Raw genomic sequence first — 23,294 nt, forward strand, 5'->3', positions numbered from 1 at the left:
TTTTCTTTTAATGTTTATTTATTTATTTAGAGAATTAGACAGCAAGCGCAAGTTGGGGAGTGGCAGAGAGAGAGAGAGAGAGAGGGAGAGAGAGAATCCCAAGCAGGCCTCATGTTGTCAATACAGAGCCTGACATGGGGCTTGATCCCATAATCCACGAGATCATGACCTAAGCCGAAATCAAGAGTCAGACGCTTAACTGACTGAGCCACCCAGGAGCCCCAAATAATAGATTTTTCAATGCAGATGAAACAACCTTCTATTGGAAGAAGATATCATTTAGGGCTTTCATAGATAGAAGTTAATGCCAAGTCAAAGGACTTGCTGTCTTTCTTGTTAAGGGCTAATGTGGTTGGTGACATTAAGTTGAAACCAATGCTCATTTACCATTCTGAAAATCCTAGGGCCCTTAAAAATTAAAAAAAGAAAATAAAAAGAATTATGTTTAATCTTCTCTGCCCTGGAGCTATAAAATGAACAAAGCCTGGGTGATAGCACGTCGTTTACCTCATGATTTACTGAACATTTTAAGTCCACTGCTGAGATCTATTGCTCAGAAAAAAACATTCCTTTCAAAATATGACTGCTCAGTCTATAGCCATTTGACCCTGAACACGCCCAATCTCCTCAAAATATGACTGCTCAATGACAATGCACCTGGTTACCCAAGAGCTCTGATGGAGAAGTATAATGAGATTAATGTTGTTTTCATCCCTGCTAACACAGCATGCATTCTGTGGCTCATAGATTAAGGATCAAGTCTTATTTATTTAAGAAATAATTTCATAATGTTGTAGCTGCCATAGATAGTGATTCCTTTGATGGATCTGGGCAAAGTAATTGAAAAGCTTCTGGAAATGATTCACCACTCTAGATGTCACTTAGGAACATTTGTGATTCATGGGAAGAGGTCAAAAAACAGCATTAACAGCAGTTTGGAAAAAGCTGATTGCAACCCTCATGGATGACTCTGAGAGATTCAAGACTTCAGTGGAGATGAGGTGGAAATACAGAACTAGAATTAGATATGACTGAATTGCTTGAATCTCATGATAAAACTTTAATGGATGAGAAGTTGCTTCTTATTTTTGAGACAGAATCTACTTCCAGTGAAGATGTTTTGAAGATTGTTGAAATGACAACAAAGGATTTAGAATATTACATATTCTAAATACACACACACACACACACACACACACACATACTTTGTTGGTAAAGTAGCAGCAGAATTTGAGAGGATTGACTCCAATTCTGAAAGTTCCACTGTGGGTAAAGTGCTATCAAACAGCACCTCCTACTACAGAGAAACTGTTTATGAAAGAAGACTCAATCAATGTGGCAAATCTCACTGTTGTTCTCATTTTAAGAAATTGCCACAGCTACCTCTCAGTATTCAGCAACCACCATCCTCTCAGTCAGCAGCCATCAACAATGAGGCAACCAGCAAAAAGATTTATGACTTGCTGTAAGCTCAGATAATGGTTACTAGCGTTTTTTAGCAATGTAGTATTTTAAAATTAAGGTTATACATTTTTTAGACATAATGCTGCTGCACATTTAATAAGACTACAATGTAGTGTAAATGTAACCTTTATGTGCACTGGGGAACCAAAATACTCATTTGACTCACTTTACTGTGATATTCGCCTTACTGTGGTAGTCTGGAACCAGATGCACAATGTTTCCGAAGCATGCCTGCAGTAAAAACCATTCAACCATCTGTACACTTATAAATGAGAGAATTGTATGGTATGGCAGTCAATAAAGCTGTTGAAATCAGAGTTATCTTGGAGTTTTGTAATGGTGAGGATGGGCAGAAATATGGGTAATTTTTACTTCTCGGTTTTTTCATTGTCTAGATCCTTTCTTTTCAGCAAGTATGCATTTTTTTAAAAATTAGAACAAAGCTTTTCGGATGTTGAAAAAAAAATTAACATTACCATTAAGATACACAAACTGCCGGGGTGCCTAGATGGCTCTTTTGGTTAAGCGTCCCACTCTTGATTTCTGATCAGGTCATGATCTCACAGTTCACGAGCTCGAGCCCTATGCTGACAGTTGAGCTCTGCACTGACAGTGTGGAGCCTGCTTGAGATTCTTTCTCTTCCCCCCTCTCTCTGGCCCTCTCCCACTTGTACTTTCTCTCTCTCAAAATAAATAAATAAACATAAAAAAATAAAATATACAAACTGTTGTTTATAGATTTTTAATTCCTTCAAAGAAATATTTTAACACCTTGGACCTCTACCATATGCCAGGCACTGTTCTAAGTATTTGGGATATATCAACAAGCAAACCAGACAAAAATTCTTGCACTTACACAGAATTTGCATTGGGTAAATTTAATGGAGATAATAATAAATTATACAGTATGTTAGAGGGTAATATGCACACTATGGAAAAAAAACAAAACAAGCAGGATGGAGAATGTGGAGAGGGGTTTGCAACTTTATACTGAGAAAATGGTATTTGAGAAGATTTAAAGGAGACAAGACAGTTACCCATGTAAATATGTGGGGGAAAGTTGTCTCAGGCAGAGGAAACAATTAGGGCAAAGGTCCTACCTAATGTAGGACTTTTCCTTTCATGATGCTACTGCAGTTTAATGAAAGCATTCCAATAAATATTACACATTTAGGTTTTAAAGCACTGTCTTATACTGAAATGTATAAAAAGGCATTGCTCTTTTTGTTTTAAATTATTCTTAAAAATTATTTATTTATTTAAGTAATCTCTACACCCAATGTGGGGCTCAAACTCATGACTCTGAGATCAAGAGTGGCATGCTCTTCCAATTGAGCCAGCCAGGCACGCTTGTTTTGAATTAGCTTAACACAAGTTCTGAGGATGAAATTGATCTTTATGGTTGTAAAGTTTTGGTTTACATTAATGTCTACTGTTACACAAAAAATATTAAGACTCAATATTTTCTATTATTTGGAAAATAAGTTGGTTCTTTTTTTTGAGGTGCATCTGGCCTAAGTTCTTTTTTTATTTTTTATTAGAGGTAAAATTGACATAACATTAGTTTCTAGTGTACAATGTAATGATTTAATGTTTGCATATGTTGTAAAATGATCACCACAATGCCTCCACAGCCTATATTCTTAATTATCACCTACAGCTGAAAACAATCCTGCCCTTTTTTTTGAACATCTACAACATTCACTTATACCTTTTTCAACTTGGTCCTTGAGTACAATGAGTTTGATGAATCATCAAATTATGTCACGAACAAAATATTAACCACTGGTCCATGTATTGCCCTCCTATCTTATATCACAAATTTTAATAATATTATGAACAACTATGATCTCATGACCCAAGAACTAGAACATCACCAAAGTTCTTCTCTCTATCCTATCCCTCCCTCAGCTTTTTAAAATTAACCACTATCCTGGGGTGCCTGGATAGCTCAGTCGGTTAAGCGACTTACGCCGAGGTATGACTTTGGCTCGGATCATGATCTCGCAGGTCATAAGTTCAAGCCCCGTGTCAGGCTCTGTGCTGACAGCGTGGAGCCTGGAGACTGCTTCAAATTCTAAGTCTCCCTCTTCCTGCCCCTCCCCCTGGTCATACTCTGTCTCTCTAAAAAATAAACATTAAAAAATTTTAAATAAGATGAAATTATTAATAAACAAATGAATGAATGAATGAGTGTAGGAGATTCATCGTATCTCCCAGAATGCTAACCACATTGTTTTGCATGTGTCAAAAAGATGACTGAATTAGCAAATGACTCATGGACCAAATAGAGAAGTTATTATACGGCATATACCACCTTAGAAAAGATCCTTACCAAAAACCACATTTTGAAGGAGGCAAATTTTCTGTGTAACAGTCAAAAATTAGAAAAGTTAGTGGTATACTGAGACATATTTTAAAAACTGTTGGGGGGTGCCTGGGTGGCTCAGTCGGTTAAGTGTCCGACTTGGGCTCAGGTCATGATCTCACGGTTCATGGGTTTGAGCCCCACTTCGGGCTCTGTGCTGACAGCTCAGAGCCTGGAGCCTGCTTCAGATTCTGTGTCTCCTTCTCTCTCTGCTCCTCCCCCACTCATGCTCTGTCTCGAAAAAAGTAAATAAACATTTAAAAAAAATTAATAAAAACTGTTGGGGTGCCTGGGTGGCTCAATCAGTTTAAGCGTCTTGACTCTTGATTTCAGCTCAGGTATGATCTCACAGTTTGTGAGTTTGAGCCCCACCACTGGAGGCTCCGTGCTGACAGTGAGGAGCCTGCTTGGGATTCTCTTTCCTTCTGCCACTCCCTGCTCCCCACTCTCTCAAAATAAATAAATAAACTTTTGAAAAAACTGTAGGTTGGTTGGTTGGTTGTGCCTGAAAGAAAAAATATCTGGGGGCACCTGGGTGGCTGGCCCAGTTGGTTAAGCATCTGACTCTTGATTTCAGCTCAGGTCATTAATCTCAGGTCATTAATCTCACCATTTGTGAGTTCAAGCCCTGCATCACACACTGCATTGACAGTGTGGATCCTGATTGGGATTCTTCCTCTCTCTCTCTCTGCTCCCCCCACCTGTGCTCTGTCTCTCAAAATAAATAAATAAAAACTTAAAAAAAATTTTTTTAAATATCTATTTTAATAATAATAATGGCAACTTAAATTAATTCAGTACTATATTCCAAGCACTGTACCAAGCATGAAATATGGATTAAATCATTAGCTTTTCTTTCTTTTTTTTTTTTTTTTTTTTTAGTTTTTTTGAGTTTATTTATTTTGAGAGAGAGAAAGAGAGAGAGGGAGAGCGTGCGCGCACAAGCAGGGAAGGGGCAGAGAGAAGGAGAGACAAAATCTTAAAAGCAGGTTCCACACCATTAGCACAGAACCCGGTATGGGTCTTGAACTCACAAATCTTGAGATCATGACCTGAGCTGAGATCAAGAGTCAGACACTTAACCAATAGAGCCACCCAGGTGCCCCTAGATCCTTAAAACTCTACACAGCTAGTATTTGACATTGTACCTTGTAGAACATTATTTGACGCTGATGATCATTTTCTCCTTCTTCAAACATTTATTGTACCTATTTGACTTCTAGGACACCCTACTCTCTTGGTTTTCCTCCCACTTCCTTGGTTTCCAATCCTGGATCCTTCCCTTCTCCATCTCTAAATGTCAGTTCCATCCTTCTCTCTAGTTACTATGTTGTTAAATCCAGCTCCATAGATTTTAACACTGATAACTTACACTAGAAAATTTTAATCTCCAGACCCAACCACTCCTGTGAATTTAAAACTGTTATCTCCACATATGTACTCGACCTCCTCTCCCAGTGTTTCCCTCCTCTATAATTAGAACCATCATTCATCCTGCTGCTCAAGCTATCCTTGATGCCTCATCATTTCTTGTATGTATCAGCAAATCCTATAGGTTCTACTTTCCAAATATACCTAGAACCTACTACTTTTATCTCCAACGCTTCCAATCTTGTCTAAGTTACCATCATCTTACACCATCTTTCTAAATGCTTCCTAACTACTCTATCTACTTCTATTCTTACCTTCACAACACATAATAGCCAGAATGATCTTTTAAAAAAATAGACAGAAAAAAGACCGTGTTATTTCTCTGCTCAAAACTGACCTATAGCTTCCCATCAGTCTTAGAATAAACTATAAAGGTTTTACACAGTCCCTAAGACCCCTACATGATTTTGGTTTTTGGCTAGCTCATAGATTCATGTCTGACCAATCTCCCCATCACCCAATTCATTCCAGCAACAATGTCTCCTTACTGTTCCTCAAACATATTAACCATACTACTCCCTCTGGGTCTTTGCACTACCTGAAACACTCTTCCCTTAGTTATCCACATAGCTCCATTCCCTCACTTTATGTAGGACTTTGCTCAAATGCTGTCCCTCGGTAATATTTTTCCTAACCATACATCTAAAATAACCATACACACCTGGGCACCTGACTGGCTCAGTCAGTAGAGCATGTGACTTTTGATCTTGGGATGTGAGTTTAAGCCCCACACTGGGTATAGAGCTCACTTTAATTAATTAAAATAAATCATGAAGTACTTACCCAAATAAATAAAATAGTGTCCTCCTGTCTTTTTCCACTCCTTTCCACTTGCTTTTTCTTCAAAGCCATTTATCACTATCATTATATAATTACTTTTTTTTTTCGTTTATATGTTCTACACTAAATTATAGACTCAAAAAAGGCAGAACTAAGTTTGTTTCATTTAATGCTGCACTTTTATAAAGGAACAGTGTGTGGCACATATCAGGTGCTCAGTAAATATTTAATGATTGAAAGAATGTTGAATAAAGCAGACAACTAGCAATTTTCTGTTAATTAACATCTACAAAATACCCTTTATACTCCCACATAAGTACATAATTACAGATTTACAAGAGCCATACTTTTATTGGTGAAATTAAACTAAACTGCTAGGAACTTCTCCCTTTAAAAATGTCATCCTTAAAGGAGTTTTCAGTCCAAATTTTAGTGTCTCTATTAGCTACATGGAAAACTGCCTTTAATACTTTATCCTCAGAAAGAAAGGCAAAGTCCTACAATTAAAGGAAAATAAACAAAAATTATTCCATTAGCATACTTACCATTTCTTTTGGACCAGGGGTGTAAGCATGAACTTTTCACAAGTGCTTCATCAACTTTCCCTCCAGACATGTTATCCATGAACTGACGCCCATGTTCTAATGCAAGGTAGCAGTCATTGCAACAGTCCCGCTCTTCAACTCGTACCCAATTACTAATTACACCAATTCTAGGAAAAGGATCTTGGTCTGCTGCTCCAAAGGGTGAAAATAAATTAGTGCACTGATCTTGTAGCAATAATATCAACTCGTCAGGGAATTTTTCAGATTCCTTTAGTCCTCCATTAACATGTTCAGCAGAAGTAGCCCTGAGAGCTTCAAAACGTTTTTCTGCTTCTTTGCCACATTCTGTGTTGCGTCCTATGATGTCTAGTTCATCTTCAAGAAATAATCCTGAATTGTTTCCAAACTTTCTGTTCATGACAGCACTGAAGCCACAGGTACACCTATACTGTGCTTCCTGCATTGGATCTGGAATGTAAACTCCAACATCGGCACCCTTGATATTCATATTGCAGACACAGATACAGCAACTATCAAAGTTACAGTCTTTAAACAAATTCATAACTGATTCTGAAAGAATGAGGTTTACATAAAGACTGTGTGCTTCAGGGATGGAAGGAACAGTTGCAGGTTCAACAGAGTTAAGGGGTCTGCATGTGGATGGCGTGGAAGCTGGTGAATACAAATCTGAATTTTCATATTTGACTGAACCTTGAGCACTAGCAGGTCCACCAGCTCGAGGAGTCCTTGGAGTCCTTGGAGTCCTTGGAGTTGGAAACCTAGGTGTAGATGGAGAAGGAAGAATTCCTGCTCCACTGTTACTAGGAGGTGCACTGCTAGGAGGCATCCCAAAAGAAGTATGAGTCTGAGGTGTATAAGCAGGACCATATTCTTGATCAATAGTACTTCCATCACTAGTGTTACCAAGGTGAAAGAAAATTAAACACATAAAGGAACATATTAGTGATATGAAACAGAACAAAAAATGTCCAGTATTTTTCAGTAACACTGATAATTATGAAAGTACAATTACTGCAAAAATTACAAGTAGAATTAAAATGTATTTCTGGTTAATAAATCCACTCTAGGTGACTGTTGTGGACTGTGGACCAACCAACTAGCTCCAAATTGTAAATAAAATCTGTTTACACTTATCCACACCTAAACATCCACCTTTACTATCTATAGTTCTTATACTACAAATAACCATATTTCATTGATCCTAAGATGCCACTGTTAAAAACAAAACAAAAAAAACTTCTAATTTCAGAGATGTTTACATGCAATAAGGGACAATGGCCATTTAAAGATGTCATAAGACACCCCAATTTCAGATACTAAAATATGAAAAGTATGTGATATGGCAAATACACAAATGGCATTTAGAATTTTAGAGCAAAATAAACAGTGCTTCTGAAGACAATCAAAAAACAAAACAAAACAAAAAAATGAAAGCAAGTAATCAATGAGTAATAATACTTAAATTTTCCAACAATTTATCCACACCCAACTAATACCATTACAATTTATTGATCAAAAAATAATTCTTAGAATCTTTAAAACCCAGCATCTTTTTTCTAAATACTAGCAAAGCAGGCACCTCTATGAAAAAAAATTAAAGCTATATAAGCACACCTGTAGTATACCAGTAACATAAATCTGTATCATACCCCTCTTTGATGAATGGCACTGCAGGCCCTGAGGAAAGCAATTCCAATTTTCCAACAGTCCAACTCTGACGGTAAATACACTCTTCTGGCAATTTGATAGGAGGCAGACATTGGCTTGGGAGACTTTTTAGAGGTGCAAACATGGAACACCCCACCAGAACTTGACAATTTTCAGGCTTATAGACATACGAAAAATCCTACAATACAAAAACCATGACTTTCACCATCTTATCTTCCAAGGGAAAAAAGCTAAACTGTCTCTATCTAGTCTCTTTTCCCGTCTCTTTAAACAAAATAATAAAATGTAAATATAATTCTATTCTTTTTTTTTTTTAAGTTCGTTTATTTATTTAGAGAGAGAGGGAGAGCATGCACACACACGACAGAGAAAGAGGGAGAAAGGACAGAGAAAGAGGGAGAGAGAACCCCAAGCAGGCTCCACACTATCAGCACAGAGACGGATGCAAGGCTCAGTCTCACGAACCAAGAGATGACCTGAGTGGAAATCAAGGGCCAGATGCTTAACTGACTGAGCCACCCAGGTGCCTATTATTCTATTCTTAAATGCATTCTTTTTATTTCCAGTAAAATTAACATACAGTGTTATATTAGTTTCAGGTGTACGATATAGTGATTCAACAACTCCATAAATCACCTAGTGTTTATCACCTAACTCCTCTGATAATTATCAGTTTGTTCTTTATAGTTAAGAGTGTTTTCTAGTTTGTCTTTTTTTTCCCCTTTGCTTATTTGCTTTGTTTCGTAAGTTCCACATAGGAGTGCAATTATATGGTATTTGTCCTTTTCTGACTTATTTCACTTAGCATTACACTCTCTAGCTCCATCAAGGTCACTGCAAATAACAAGACCAAATTCTTTTTTATGGCTAAATAATATTCCTATGTGTGTGTATCTTCTATCCATTCATCTGTTCAATATCGCTCATCATCATGGCTATGCAAATCAAAACTACAAGGAGAGGGGAGTCTGGCTGCCTCAGTCGGTAGAGCATGCAACTCTTGATCTCAGGGTTGTGAGTTCAAGCCCAATGTATGGTATGGAGTTCACTTACAAGAAAACAAAAACAAAAACAAAAACCCCTTATGATGAGATATCACCTCACACCTGTAAGAATGGCTAAAATAAAAAACACAAGAAACAGGTATTGGAGAGGATGTGAAGGAAAAGGAACTCTCTTACAATGTTGGTGGGAACGCAAACTGATGCAGCCACTGTGGAAAACAGTGGTGGTTCCTAAAAAAGTTTAAAACAGAACTACCCTACAGTCCAATAATCACACTACTGGGTATTTACTCAAAAATTACAAAAACACTAATCAAAGGGATACATGCACCCCTGTTTATAGCAGCATTATTTACAACAGCCAAATTATGGAAGCAGCCCAAGTATTCTTAAATGCATTCTCTGTAGTTTCACCACTATTCAGCCTTCAAATTTGTTAATTACAAAATGAGAATCATGACAGATTTTTTAATATAGCAACAAACTAACTAAATCTATAAGAAAATATTGGAAGTGAATTATTTTTCCAGAAATATAAAATACTTACTTTAATTTCAGAAGGTTTGGGGCTACAGAATCCTTCATCAACCTCAATTTTGAACTGTGTTCCAACAGTAGAACTATTTCCTTCTAGAACAGTTCCTCCAGGTGTTATATCCATACTACCATATTCTTTATTACTCATATTCATTGGGGAAAATCCCATAATATGCTGTTCCAACGATGGTGGTGTAGGATACATTTTATGAAGATCTGCAGTGCCTATAATTAATAAAGCGCACATTTTAACATAAGACTAAATAAAAAGAAGTTAATTAATCTGTGTTTAAAAGAAAGGGGTGGGAAATTTTATTCATATTAAAAGTTGCAGATTTATCTGCAGCAGATTTGGGAAGCTTACTTATGCAAGATAATGGATCCAGATTTCCTGTTTTTGATTCCTTACAGCTGGATTTATCATCTGTTCCATTTGCTGACTTTTTAGATCCAGGCTATTAACAAAAACAAAAACACATATTTATCTGAAATTTTAAATCCAATGTGATCCAAGATCATTAAGATGTAACTTGAAGGTCAAATCCATTCATCAAATATAGTATTCTGAATTTATGCTAGAGCCAAAATATGAGATACTAGAAACAATTTATAAAGACCTAAAACATATTTTAAACAATCACTGAACCCAGATTATTTTGTCTGTTTATATGATAATCCTGCAATTTAACAGAGGGAAAAGTTCCTCCAAATAAAAATGACTAATACTTTCAGAACACAGAAGAATAACCTACCACTTAAAGCCTATTAAAATTAAAAAAAAAAAAAGAAAACGGAAATCTGCAATAAGGATTTGTAATACAGAACCGCTTTTTAGAAAAAAATACTCCTAAAACATTTGTCCCCTCAAATAAAATACATCAAATTTTCCTATATAATCAATCACCTCTCTGAATTCTAATTTATATTTTTACCTTGTTTAATAACCTCCTCTCCCTAGAAAAATGCTGCAACTCGTAAAACAAAAGCATACACTTCAGAAAGATCTCATATGACAAACAATAGTATACCTAACTAAAAATTAGTTTTAATACGTTGAACAAACCAAGTTTTACTATCTCCAATCTATCACCAATGTTTTTATATTTGGTTATATCTAACATGGTTCCAAGTCTCCTGTTAGCCTCTTTGTCATAAACATAACAGTTCTAATTACAACCTTCTTACCTCACAATATCCATAGCTGATACATGAATAGTAACAGGAAGCATAAAAGTATCAAAGAATTCAAGGATATATTTACCTAGTAAATGGTACTCTCTAAAATATACTATATTTTGGGATATAAAATGTTAGTTTATGTACAGCTATACCTGCTGTATATCACTTAATTGAAGACACCAAATGTGCCTATATGTGTACGTATGTGTATATATACACAAATACACACAGTGTGTATCATATACAAAAGAGGATTAAAAGTATATGTTATATAAAAAAGTATGTATTATATAGGACAAGAAAGACCAAATGTACTACAGACGTTTTCAAGCTACCTTTATGCAGATGAAAATGGAATTCCCTTTTATGACAATGCAGCACTCAGTTCACTAATCTGACATTCTAACAAACCTCATTTTAAGTTTTCTTTTATAATCACCTTTGTGTGCAAATGGATGTTCAAAATTAAATACTACCTCTTCTTCCTTTTTCATTATTATAGTATATTGCTGTCTTAAAATAATGGTTCTGATGACAAACATATTCAAAAGAAGTGGTATTCCTTAATAAATTGACAAGGCATACAATTTTAATGTTAATTACTTATTATTCTTATCTAAGTGAGTCAATTCCAGGGTCATTTCTCAAATGAGAGGATTAAAGAATAGGAAAATAATTCTGCTTCCTGAAGATTGCAGAAAAAAATATATCGTAGCGTTCAAATTAAACTTAATCACACATCCCAAACATAAAAAAATAAATAAAAAACACACATGGTTTGTAGGTGACACTATGCCAAGAATGCTCAAACATAAGTTTAAAAAAAGGAAACCAATTAATAAAATTTTATTCCAAAATACTTCTTATTTTTCAGGGCCAAAACGTACTGTTCAAGTCACACATCACTTCTGAAAAATAAGTCTACATGAAATTAAGGAAAAGATATTATAAATCTTAGCCATTAATAGAATACTCACTGTTAATTCATCTTCATCAGAATTGAAAAGATTATCAAGGTCAGTATAAGAGACAGCCAGGTCTGAGTCATAAATCAAGCTGGTTGATGGAGGGCGGGCATGACTAGTAGGGCGTGGAGCATCTACACGTCAACCAAAAAGGCAAAATAAAAAATTCCACTACTGACCAAATAAGTATTATTCTATTTATTTACACTAGATATCTAACTTTAAACCTATTCTGCAATAAGAAACTATGATTTCCTTGGGGCGCCTGGGTGGCTTGGTTGGTTAAGTGTCTGACTTTGGCTCAGGTCATGATCTCAAAGTCTGTGAGTTCAAGCTCTGCTTCAGGCTCTGTACTGACAGCTCGGAGCCTGGAGCCTGCTTCAGATTCTGTGTCTCTCCTCTCTCTTCCCCTCCCCAGCTCGTGCTGTCTCTCTGTCTCTCTCAAAAAAAAAAAAAATTAAAAAAAAAAAAATAAAAAAAAAAAAAGAAACGGTGATTTCCTTAAAATCTAGAAATTTTTTCATAGAAATAAAACTGCAAATAAATGTAGTAACTTCTCCAGGAAGCTCACTAAAGGCTATGTAATCCATAACATGGCTAAATACTCAGATTTTATATAACAAATAAAAAGATATACACTAACAGGACAATAGTACACACACACACACACACACACACACACACACACACACACACACACTTTTATTTTTCTATCTTCCACATTTTTAGTTTTCTATCTTCCTGAAAGAAAGAAACATAGTACAATGATTAAGTGCCCTGGCTCTTGAGTCAGAGAGACTATCATGAATTTGAATTCCCAACTATGACACTAACAATATGACCCTGAACAAGTTACTTAACCTCTCTGTACCTTAGCAATAACAAGAATTAAAAATGAAGGATGTAGCTAAAGCACTTTGTCCAGTGCCAGGCAGTGAAGTACTCAATAAATATTACCTGTTGGTTAAGCTTTCATTTTAGTTCTGGAATTAAAAAAAAAAAAATTTTTTTAAATGTTTATTCATTTTTTGAGAGACAGAGAGAGAGCATGAGCAGGGGAGGGGCAGAGAGAGAGAGAGAGAGAGGGAGACCCAGAATCTGAAGCAGGATCCAAGCTCTGAGCTGTCAGCAAAGAGCCCGATGCGGGGCTTGAACTCACGAGCGGTGAGATCATGACATGAGCTGAAGTCGGACGCTTAACCAACTGAGCCACCCAGGCGCCCCCTTAGTTCTAGAATTTTATTTTCCCTTTTCCTTTTTTTTTTTTTTACTCTCCCCAGTTGTAGAGGGAAAAATATAGGATTACTTAAGAAAAATTACAAATACCAACAGAAGTTAAATTCCTTTTACATTCTCATATAAGAAAAAAATTACAGTTTGGTGTATAACCTGAAGTATGCTTGGTGTATCAAATGACTTGAAATAGTCCTCACTTTCAGAAAGATGAAAGTCACTTTCCAAGTGCCTCTGCATGATAGTTCTAAAAATTAACTGGAGCAGTTCTGAAATTTGGTGTAAAAAATCATCTAGGGTACTTATTAAAAAATATTTCAAAGCTCCACCTCAAAAGATTGCTCCAGAATGTGGGAGATGGTCCAAATTTAGAGAAAGCAGAAGACAGCAATTACACTCATTCCCACACAAATTTTGTAAAACAAATAATGTGCCACACCTCTCTATTCCAAGCACAAGGAGCACTAGTCAGACACTTTCAAAGTGGAGTCTTTCTCACAGTATCCTCAGTGCTAAGAATAGTCCCTACATTTAAAACCTGTTTGATAAATATTTGTTAAATTAATAATTTCAACAGTTCTTCTAATTTGAGTGAGAGAGTAAAGGACAACAAAATTGTAGTCAAGTCTAATTTATAAAGTTGAGTTTTCAGATCAGAGAGGGACCTTAAGGTGATGATCTCTTCAAATCTCATTTTACATAAGAACTATTTTTATTTGAGAGAAAGTTTCAACAATTCAAAACAGAATTTCTATCATCTCAACCTGCTTCTCTCAATACAAAATAAGCAATAAATCATTTTAAGATAGGTACCTTTCTATGAAACATGAATTATGCAAAAAGGAACACTGTAAGTCCAATAATATCAGATTAGCTTGTAGCAGTAATCTTGTAATGCAATATTTTGATTAGAAAGTAAAAGTTTTACCTTGCTTGATAGATGGACTAAATAATGACATAGCATCTTCTTCATGTGATAATACTGTTACACTAGATGGCCCATCTTCTACCTGCAAACAATATTACATATTAGACTGAAATATATAATTTAAAATAACAAAATCTTCCAACTACTGAGTAACTATGTGTCAAGCATCCTACTAGATGTTCTACAGACATACTAATTCCCACAATTAATCTATATGATAAACAGCACATTCAACTTACAAAAAATAGTTCTAAAGATAACCCAGGAAATGTATCTGGATAAACGGTGGGAGCTGGGATTCCAAGCTAAATTTGTCAAATTCCAAAGTCCATGTTCTTTCTATAATACCTATATCCTTCCCAGCTACTACTCTTTTCATATTTACAGAAGGACAAAATGTCAAGTACCAGGCGCATAGTAAGGCTAAAAACTCTGTGAAAGAATTTTCTGTATTATACTTATTATTGGGTCCTTTTCACAATTTTACAGCTTTCAATTTCCATATTTTACATTAAAGGCAAATTTTAATTAAAAAAAATTTTTTTATTTAATGTTTTTATTTATTTTTGACAGGGAGAAAGAAAGAGAGAGAGGGAGAGAGTGCGAGCAAGCGAGCACACACAGGTTAGGGGCAGAGAAAGAGGGAGATACAGAATCCAAAGTAGGCTCCAGGCTCTGAGCTTTCAGCACACAGCCCGAAGTGGGGCTTGAAACCAAGAAGTGTGATATCATGACCTGAGCCAAAGTTGGACACTTAACTGAGTGAGCCACCCAGGCGCCCCTACTTTTTATCTTAACTTTTTGACGTTTATTTATTTTTGAAAGACAGAGACAGAGACAGAGCATGAGCAGGGGAGGGGCAGAGAGAGGGAGAAATAGAATCAGAAGCAGACTCCAGGCGCTGAGCTGTCAGCACAGAGCCCAACGCAGGGCTTGAACCCACAAACCATGAGATCATGACCCGAGCTGAAGTCAGACGCATAACTGACGGAGCCACCCAGGTACCCTTAAAGGCAAAATTCTTATCCAACAGAGTTATCTTGTGCTTAATACATCCTATAATATTAGATTTTCAAATTTCTAATAAATACTCCTGTATCCTATATTTAATATATTTCATCAAGGGGCTCTATAAGTTAACTCACATTCAAAAATATGTACGTTATAAACTCAGCATTGGTATTTTATTGTATTTTGACACTTCACCTATTTCAGTATATTTTAACTCAGTATCAAAATACTTCATCTACCTAAATTTTCTGATTTCAATATTACAGAAGTTAATGTACTTTCCTCAAACCCAAAAAAACTCTTACAGTAAATAACAATCTTTTCATTATCAGACACCAGGTATAAAGTCTACATAAACTCTTAAATTTTGTACAATGTACCTGATTTACCTATTCAAAAAAAATATTTTCATAATTTAAAAGGATAAATATCCGTTCTATATTTTTTAATTTTGTTTATTTATTTATTTTAAAAATTGGGGCACCTGGGTAGCTCAGCAGGTTAAGGTTCTGACCTCGGCTCAGGTCATGATCACATGGTTCGTGGGTTCAAGTCTCGCAGATCCTGTCTCCCTCTCTCTCTGCCCCTCCCTCACTCACAACGTCTCTGTCTCTCACAAACGAATAACATTAAAAAAAATAAAAAAGTAATAAACGTTTATTTATTTTTTAGAGAGCAGGCACATGTGGGAGAGGGGCAGAGTGAGACAGGGAGAAACAGGATCCAAACCAGGCTCCAAGCTCTGAGCTGTCAGCACAGAGCCCGACACGAGGTTCAAGTCCACAAATCGCGAGATTATGACCTGGGCTGAACTTGGACGTTCAACCTACTGAGCCACCCTGGGACCCCGAAGTGTGTTTATTTTTGAGACAGTGGGAGAGAAAGAGCAAGTGTGAGCAGGGGAGGGGCAAAGAGAGAGGGAGAGAAAATCCCAAGCAGGCTCCATGCTGTCAGTGCAGACCCGGAACAGGGCTTGATCTCACAACGGTGAGATCTTGACCTGAGCTGAAATCAAGAGCTGGAGGCTTAACTGACATGAGCCACTCAGGTGCCCCTTAATCTATTTTAAAAGACAAAAAAAAAAAAAAAAAAAAAGAGAGAGAGAGAAGTATGGTACTATATGCTGTGTTAAAAAATATCAGCGACCCTTTGGTATACTATGATTTCTTTTACTCACCTTGTGTTTTTTTACAGCTTCTCTCTCACTGTTTTGTCTATCTTTCTTATCAGGAAAAAGGAATTCCTCATCTCCTTCAACAAATGCATATGGATCAATTTTAGATTCTTGCTCTGCATCAGATGCTATTGCTGAAAGATACTGATTTTTAATTTGATATTGCTGCACTAATTCATCAGAAACTTTTAAAGGTTTCTTACATTGCACCATTAACCTGCATTAAAAAAAAAAAACAAAATTAGAAAATTATATTTAATTTTCCATAAAAGCAAAAAAAATTCCAATGACTTAAGAATCATCAAGTTCTCATGATTATTTAGAGATGATCTAAACTGTAATCCTTCATATTACGAATGAGGAAATTAAGGCATTGAGAGGTTACATGATTTATTAAAGCCTCAAGTTTAGCAATCAAGAAATGAAGCTAAAATCTAGGTCTCCTATCTATATGTTCTTTCCACCAAAATATGTCCACTCTGTTCCCAATTCCTTACATGCATTAACTTGTCCAAGTCTATTCACTGAAAGGAACTTTTTTTTTTTTTTTTGAAAGGGACTCTTACATCAAAATTGCTCCAGGACAGGAACTCTCAAAATTGTGGGCTATGTGCTGAGGCAAGACTAGTTTTATACAATTTATACAATGGAAGTGATTATCCTTTTCCTATTGACATGAGTGGATAACGTTATAAAATTATAAGGACCTAATTTGTGTTTCATGAATACTATAACTTATTAATTCTGGCAAGAGGTTTTATAATGGCAAGTGAAGTTTCAGCTCAAGTACCTCAAAGTTTTTATCTGATCAGATTGGAAAAATCTATTTTTATATCATCAATCTTATGGTTTCACATGGTGACTAGAATCAATAAAACAAAACAAGAGAGGAGACAACACTGAAGTTAGAAAGACAAACAAGTAGAAACTGTCAGATCAGAGAAAGCTAAAATCAAAGGGTAAGAGCAAGAAGCCACAAGCTGATTTGCACCACCAGAATCCCGGAAAGCATCAAGACTTTTCTATCTCTGAAGACCAGGGTACTTGGTGAGTGTGAACACTGAATGATGTTTTTGGTTTGTAGAAGACACTTTCTGACTCCCAAATTCATGTTCTCTATAGTTTGTAAAGTGGAGATTCCCATGCTGCCAGAAAGAAGTAGCTAGGCTTCTACTCAGACCAGGGTAAAAATCCTGCAAGGACTATTTCACTCTGAATAAAAACCAAACCCCTTGTAATATCCTACCAAAGCTTTCCTTGACCTTTCTCCTCTTTGCCTCTCCAACCAACTTCATCTGGTTATTCTACTCCTGCCTCTCTCAACTCTGCTTCCAAGACCTTCCTTCATGTTCCTCACACAGGCCAGACACACTCCTGACTGTTCCCTTTGTTTGGAGCATTCTTTCTCCAAGTATCTGCATGGCCAACTCCTTCACTTTCTAAAAGACTTTGTTTAAATGTCACCTTATGTAGGAGACCTTATTTAAAATTGCAAAATGCCCAACTACTTTAACACTGATCCCCCTCACCCTGCTCTATTTTTCCCTCCATAGCACTTATCTTTTAAAATCTATATAACTTGCTTATATTAATAGTTGACTGTCACTCTCACTAGAATATAAGACCCTAAATGACAGGGATCTTGTCTTTGTTCATTGAATTATGCCAAATGCCTAGAAAAGTGCCTGGCAAGTAGAAGGTACTCAATAAATATTTCTTAAATGAATACATGAAATCGAAAAACCACATAGGATTGAGACGTTGTGGATGCATTAATAATTCTAAAATACAGTATCCTGTACTTGGAAATAAACCATCTTCATTCATCAGAAAGTGATACTGCTGCCACTTATCTGTCCTACAATTTAAGACAAAAAATTATAAGAGATGTAAGATTTGGGAACAATGAAGGTGAAGGTATTTGTTAGCTTATAAAATCTTTGAATGGAAGGATATCATAACTTTCAATCTACTTAAGATGCCCAGCACTATAAGTACTCCATATACACTATAAACTAAGGGTGAAACAGAGGCCATAAAAAAATAATAACTGATATTTTCTAAGCATGCTATTAAATACCATGTCATTGTTATTCCCAATATGCCCCAGATTTATCCCCAAAACTAAAATCCCAGGTCTACAAAAACTTTCTTCCATTTGAACATGGTGCTAACTAGTTAACAGGAGTATGTTTTAAATTGTTAGAATACTTCTATAAATGAATGAATAGGTATTTCTTAAAGAGTAGCATTGTATCTTACCATCTTAGACCAAAACTGTTTGCTCAACTATTAGGTGCTAACATAAGTCTCTCCAAAGTAGTTTGCTATCTACTTTGACATGTTTTCTTATTCACTACTTATAATTAATCTTATAAGACAGAAAATGCAGAGTATGCTGATTTTGATGTGCAAATTATGTAGAAAGAAATGGTTTGCTAAGGTAACATAGTAACAAAGTTAAGGCTGGAAAGATTTTAAGTATGCATATTCAAGTAACTATTCATAGGAGAAAAGTGTTAAGATCCCACTCCTCCTCCCCACCACCAACCTGAAAGACACTACTACTCTGTGTAGAGGTGAATAAAACAACTGTTTCTCATATTAAGTTGTCCTCTGGCAGAAGCAGGAAAACTGCCACACTGTTTACACCAGTAGTTAAACTAGTGTGCAGTTACATTAAAAGGACCAATGCTCCTGCACAGGGCTCTATTAAGAATAAAAATGAGTAAACCAAATGCGGTGCCTAAAGACAACTTGTTATTTTATTGAATGGTTCTCACAGACATTGGGATATGCAATGAATTTAAATGTAGTCAATAATATCATGAGTATCAAGTCACAACATATTTTGAAATATATTTACATTACACATCTTTCTATATTTAAAATTGATAAGAATAGAAAAAATTGTGATTTTTAAAAGATGTCAGATTACTCAAAGTTATTTCATCATTATCATCATATAGTATATATATATTTCTGTGAAACAGGAATAACCCCTCCTTTTCTAAAAGAAACTTTTCACATATAGTCGAACTACAGAGATAGTTTCAATCAGATATAGAGCTAAATACAGACAAACTGGAAGAGGATTAGGTACAGTAATGAACAGGAAGCTTTGCAAAGACCAAAGCAAACTGAAATTACGTTTATATTATTCATTAAGTGTATCTCTTTCCTTTTACTATGACAACAGTAACATTCTATCCTGAAATATACTTGTAGAGAATTTAACATGGCTTGGAGTAGCACATGCTTTTAGGCCTTTATTCAATAAAAATTCTTCCAGACAAGAAACGACAGTATTTTAGGATTGACAATTATAGAAGGAGATAAGCTATAGAAGGAAATGTTAAGGAACAAATGAATATAATAAATATCAAAAATCCTCTATTTTCTTTAATAGTACCTTTTCTGGTACCACGCCCACTATTCAGCATCAATACTTAAACTGAGTCAAGCTAACTGTAAGAAGAATAGCTTTATTGTATTAAGATATCAAGTAAGACTTACTTAAAATATTTAGATTACAATAAACCAAAACAAGTTTATTTCATCATAGACTCCTATGAAACAAAATAGAAACTATCTTTTAGAGATCAGATAATGCACTCTGTAACTGTATGAAATATACAATATAAATGTCAGGTATACCCCTAATGCAACATAGGAGCTAATTCTATTGATGAATTCTATGGTTAAGATATCCAGATGTAGCCTTGCTATAGAACAAGACATGATAAAACTATGCTCCAGTATAGTTCTTTCTCTGCTCGGGGTTTAGAAATGTCTCCCTCTGAATCAAAATAGAAGACTATTTTAAGCAATCAAAATACTACTAGAACTAAGTGCTAGCCCTTGAAAAATGATATTAAAAAAACTGTAATGTTTCTTTGCAGAAATTTTGCTATCTTCAACACTTACAAGGTTTATTATTATTTTTAACTTACAAGGTTTAAAAAATTTTTTTAATGTTTATTTATAGTTTTGAAAGAGAACATCGGAGTGCCAGCAGGAGAGGTGCAGAGAGACAGGGACACAGAAACTGAAGTAGGCTCCAGACTCTGAGCTATCAGCACAGAGTCTGATGTGGGGCTTGAACCCACAAACCACAAGATCATTACCTGAGCCAAAGTCAGATGCTTAACCGACTGAGTCACCCAGGCACCCCTAAAACTTATGAGGTCTTAAAAGCCACTATTCTAAAATAGATACTAGCGTTAACCAATAAAGAAACTAAAAATAATTAGAAGCAAAAAGAAGATTGCCACAGATGTGTATATCCGGTATGTAAGATATGCTATGCTCCACCTCAACCTCTCTCTCCCCAAACTAAATTCTAAGAAATTAGAAAGGAATTTCGCTTTAAAGTAGCTGCTGAAAAATCTGGCATCAACTGAGGCACATGGAAGTCTAAGAACAAGGGAGATGTTTAGAAATGATGAATCCTAATACTCTGTACTAGTTAGGCAAGCCATCACCATCTAAAACTAAGAATTAGAAAAACTAAGAATACTGCTTTCTTTTGTTTATCCACCTATTATGGAAGTACAGTGCCACTCTTTAACAGCAGTCAAAGGAAAACTTTATTTATACCAAATGGAAATTGAATTTTCACTTAACGTGAATAAAACAAACGTACAAATTTCTCCTCCATCATTCTAAAAAAGTACACACCTATAAAATTTTTATTAAAAAAATGTTTCTTTTTAAATTTCTACTGATAAGATTCTTGCCCCTCTTTGCATTATGTATTACTCCAACTGTGTTAATAGTTTCCTCTCCTAAGCTTCAGATACAATGCCACAAATGTCTGACAGAATCTTTCAGCAGGCTCCTCACACTAAATTCAAATTTACAACATAGGGATGCCTACGTGGCTCAGCTGGTTGAGCATTTGACTCCTGTCTGATTATTGATTTCAGCTCATGAGTTCGAGGCCCGCATCATGCTCTAAGATGACAGTGAGGAGCCTGCTTGGGATTCTCTCTCCCCCACCACCCTGCTCGCACTTTCTCTTTCAAAATAAATGAATAAACTAAAAAAATTAAATGGGGTGCCTGGATGGCTCAGTCAGTTAAGCATCTGACTTCAGCTTAGGTCATGATCTCACTGTCCATGAGTTCAAGCCCCACGTCAGGCTCTATGCTGACAGCTCAGAGCCTGGAGCCTGCTTTGGATTCTGTGTCTCCCTCTCTTTCTGCCCCTCCTCCACTCACGCTCTGTCTCACTCTCAAAAATGAATGTTAAAAAAAATTTTTTTTTTTAATTTACAATGCGTATGTATTACAAGCACATATTTAAAAGTCATTATTGTACACTGGGGCTCCTGGGTGGCTCAGTCGGTTGAGCGTCCGACTTCGACTCTCGTCATGATCTCGCGGTCTGTGAGTTCAAGCCCCGCGTCGGGCTCTGTGCTGACAGCTCAGAGCGTGAAGCCTGCTTCAGATTCTGTCTCTCTGCCCCTCCCCCGCTCACGATCTCTCCCTCCCTCTCTCTCTCTCTCAAAAATAAATACACATTAAAAACATAAAATAAAATAAAAAAATAAATAAAAGTCATATTATAAACAAAGGCATAGTTGAAACTTCTAAATATCCCAATCCCTCTCCTTCAAGATAACAGGGATTAACAGTTTCTTGTACTTTAAAAAAAATTATAAAAACTAAATTATAAAAAACTTTAAAAATTTTAAAGATTATGTAAATCTTAATTTAATGTAAACTGAGTAAAAGGGTAGAAGTCTTCAAATCGGTTTTTCCTCCTCTTTCCCTCATAAAATAAATATGCTGGTCTTTAACTCTCCTGTTACTACCTCACTGCACTATTCAACTGGTCATAAAGTTCTTGTCTATTCTATACTTACAAAATCTACACATCCCTACGATCTCTAATTTCATAGGGCCCTGTATCACCTTATATCTGAACTATTCAAGAGTCCAAACTGATGTCCTTTCATACATATATACCTCTTCATTTCAAATAATCTTTCAATAATATTACTTGGTTAATATTTCTAAAATCCTTATTTTCCAAAACCCTATTATTTTATCTATCTCAAAAAGAAAAAAAAAAAAAAGTACAACAGTGCCCCTATCATCTCAAGGGAAATACATACTCATAAACAGTATTTTTATAAATAGTATTTTATATAATTTATTCCATTATATAGCCCCACCTCCCTTTTCAGGTCTCATTTCTCATCATGACATAGCAAACTACTAAGCAACACCGTATAATCTATCCATACCAAAGTACATAAAACTTCTGGATCTTCATAAATGGAATTAAATTATTCTTCACTCTGGCTCACCATCCCTAATATCTTTTATGTATGCTTCTATTAGAGAATGTTAGTTTCCACTGGATTACAATTTCGTTTAGGGCCAGGACCAAATTTATTTTTTACTCCAACAGTGCTTTACAGCATCCTGCATATTAGAGAAACTTCAGTTTTATTCAAACTGATGAAACAGATATTTGAAGAATATGAATTTAAAAAGATAATGTTCCAAAGGGCAAAAGAATGCAGGAGTTGCAACAGCCCCCTAATTAACTGCCATATATTTAAATACTTTCAAAACTCAGAGTATGGAAAAAGAATAGAAATTTACCAGGTTTACCTAGTAATATGAATTCAGTAATATGAATTTACCTAGTAATATGAATTCAGAAATTTATTATATAAAGCAATCTAGGCTTCTGACTGGACTACTCTGACTAGAAAAGGTTTGATCATATTGTATCTTTAAACCTAGACAATGCTTCTATAAAGAATTTAAGACAAGGGTTGCCTGGGTGGCTCAGTCAGTTGAACGTCTGACTTGGGCACAGGTCACGATCTCACAGTTTGTGAGTTCGAGCCCTGTGTAAGGCTTTGTGCTGACAGCTCAGAACCTGGAGCCTGCTTCAGATTCTGTGTCTCCCTCTTTCTCTGACCCTCCCCTGGTAGTGCTCTGTCTCTCCTTCAAAAATAAATAAAC

At 35.7% G+C, this 23,294-nt stretch overlaps 1 protein-coding gene across 2 annotated transcripts in view; it reads right to left on the bottom strand.

The window, feature by feature from the left end:
• MED13 (mediator complex subunit 13) overlaps positions 1-23,294 on the bottom strand; it is a 111,244-nt gene that overhangs the window by 30,737 nt on the left and 57,213 nt on the right. For both annotated transcript variants that reach the window (XR_005797433.1, XM_040496929.1), the window contains exons 10-16: positions 16,312-16,525; positions 14,124-14,205; positions 11,975-12,096; positions 10,183-10,273; positions 9,829-10,043; positions 8,259-8,455; positions 6,589-7,502 (exon numbers count right to left, since the gene is read on the bottom strand). Coding sequence is in view for 1 of the 2 variants with exons in the window: in XM_040496929.1 (XP_040352863.1) it covers positions 6,589-7,502; positions 8,259-8,455; positions 9,829-10,043; positions 10,183-10,273; positions 11,975-12,096; positions 14,124-14,205; positions 16,312-16,525 (1,835 nt within the window). In the remaining variant the exon portion in view is untranslated. The remainder of the gene's footprint in view (positions 1-6,588; positions 7,503-8,258; positions 8,456-9,828; positions 10,044-10,182; positions 10,274-11,974; positions 12,097-14,123; positions 14,206-16,311; positions 16,526-23,294) is intronic.

This window comes from Herpailurus yagouaroundi, unplaced genomic scaffold (genome assembly GCF_014898765.1).
Source record: "Herpailurus yagouaroundi ecotype Mexico unplaced genomic scaffold, PumYag 189, whole genome shotgun sequence".
NCBI classification, from domain to species: Eukaryota; Metazoa; Chordata; class Mammalia; order Carnivora; family Felidae; genus Herpailurus; species Herpailurus yagouaroundi.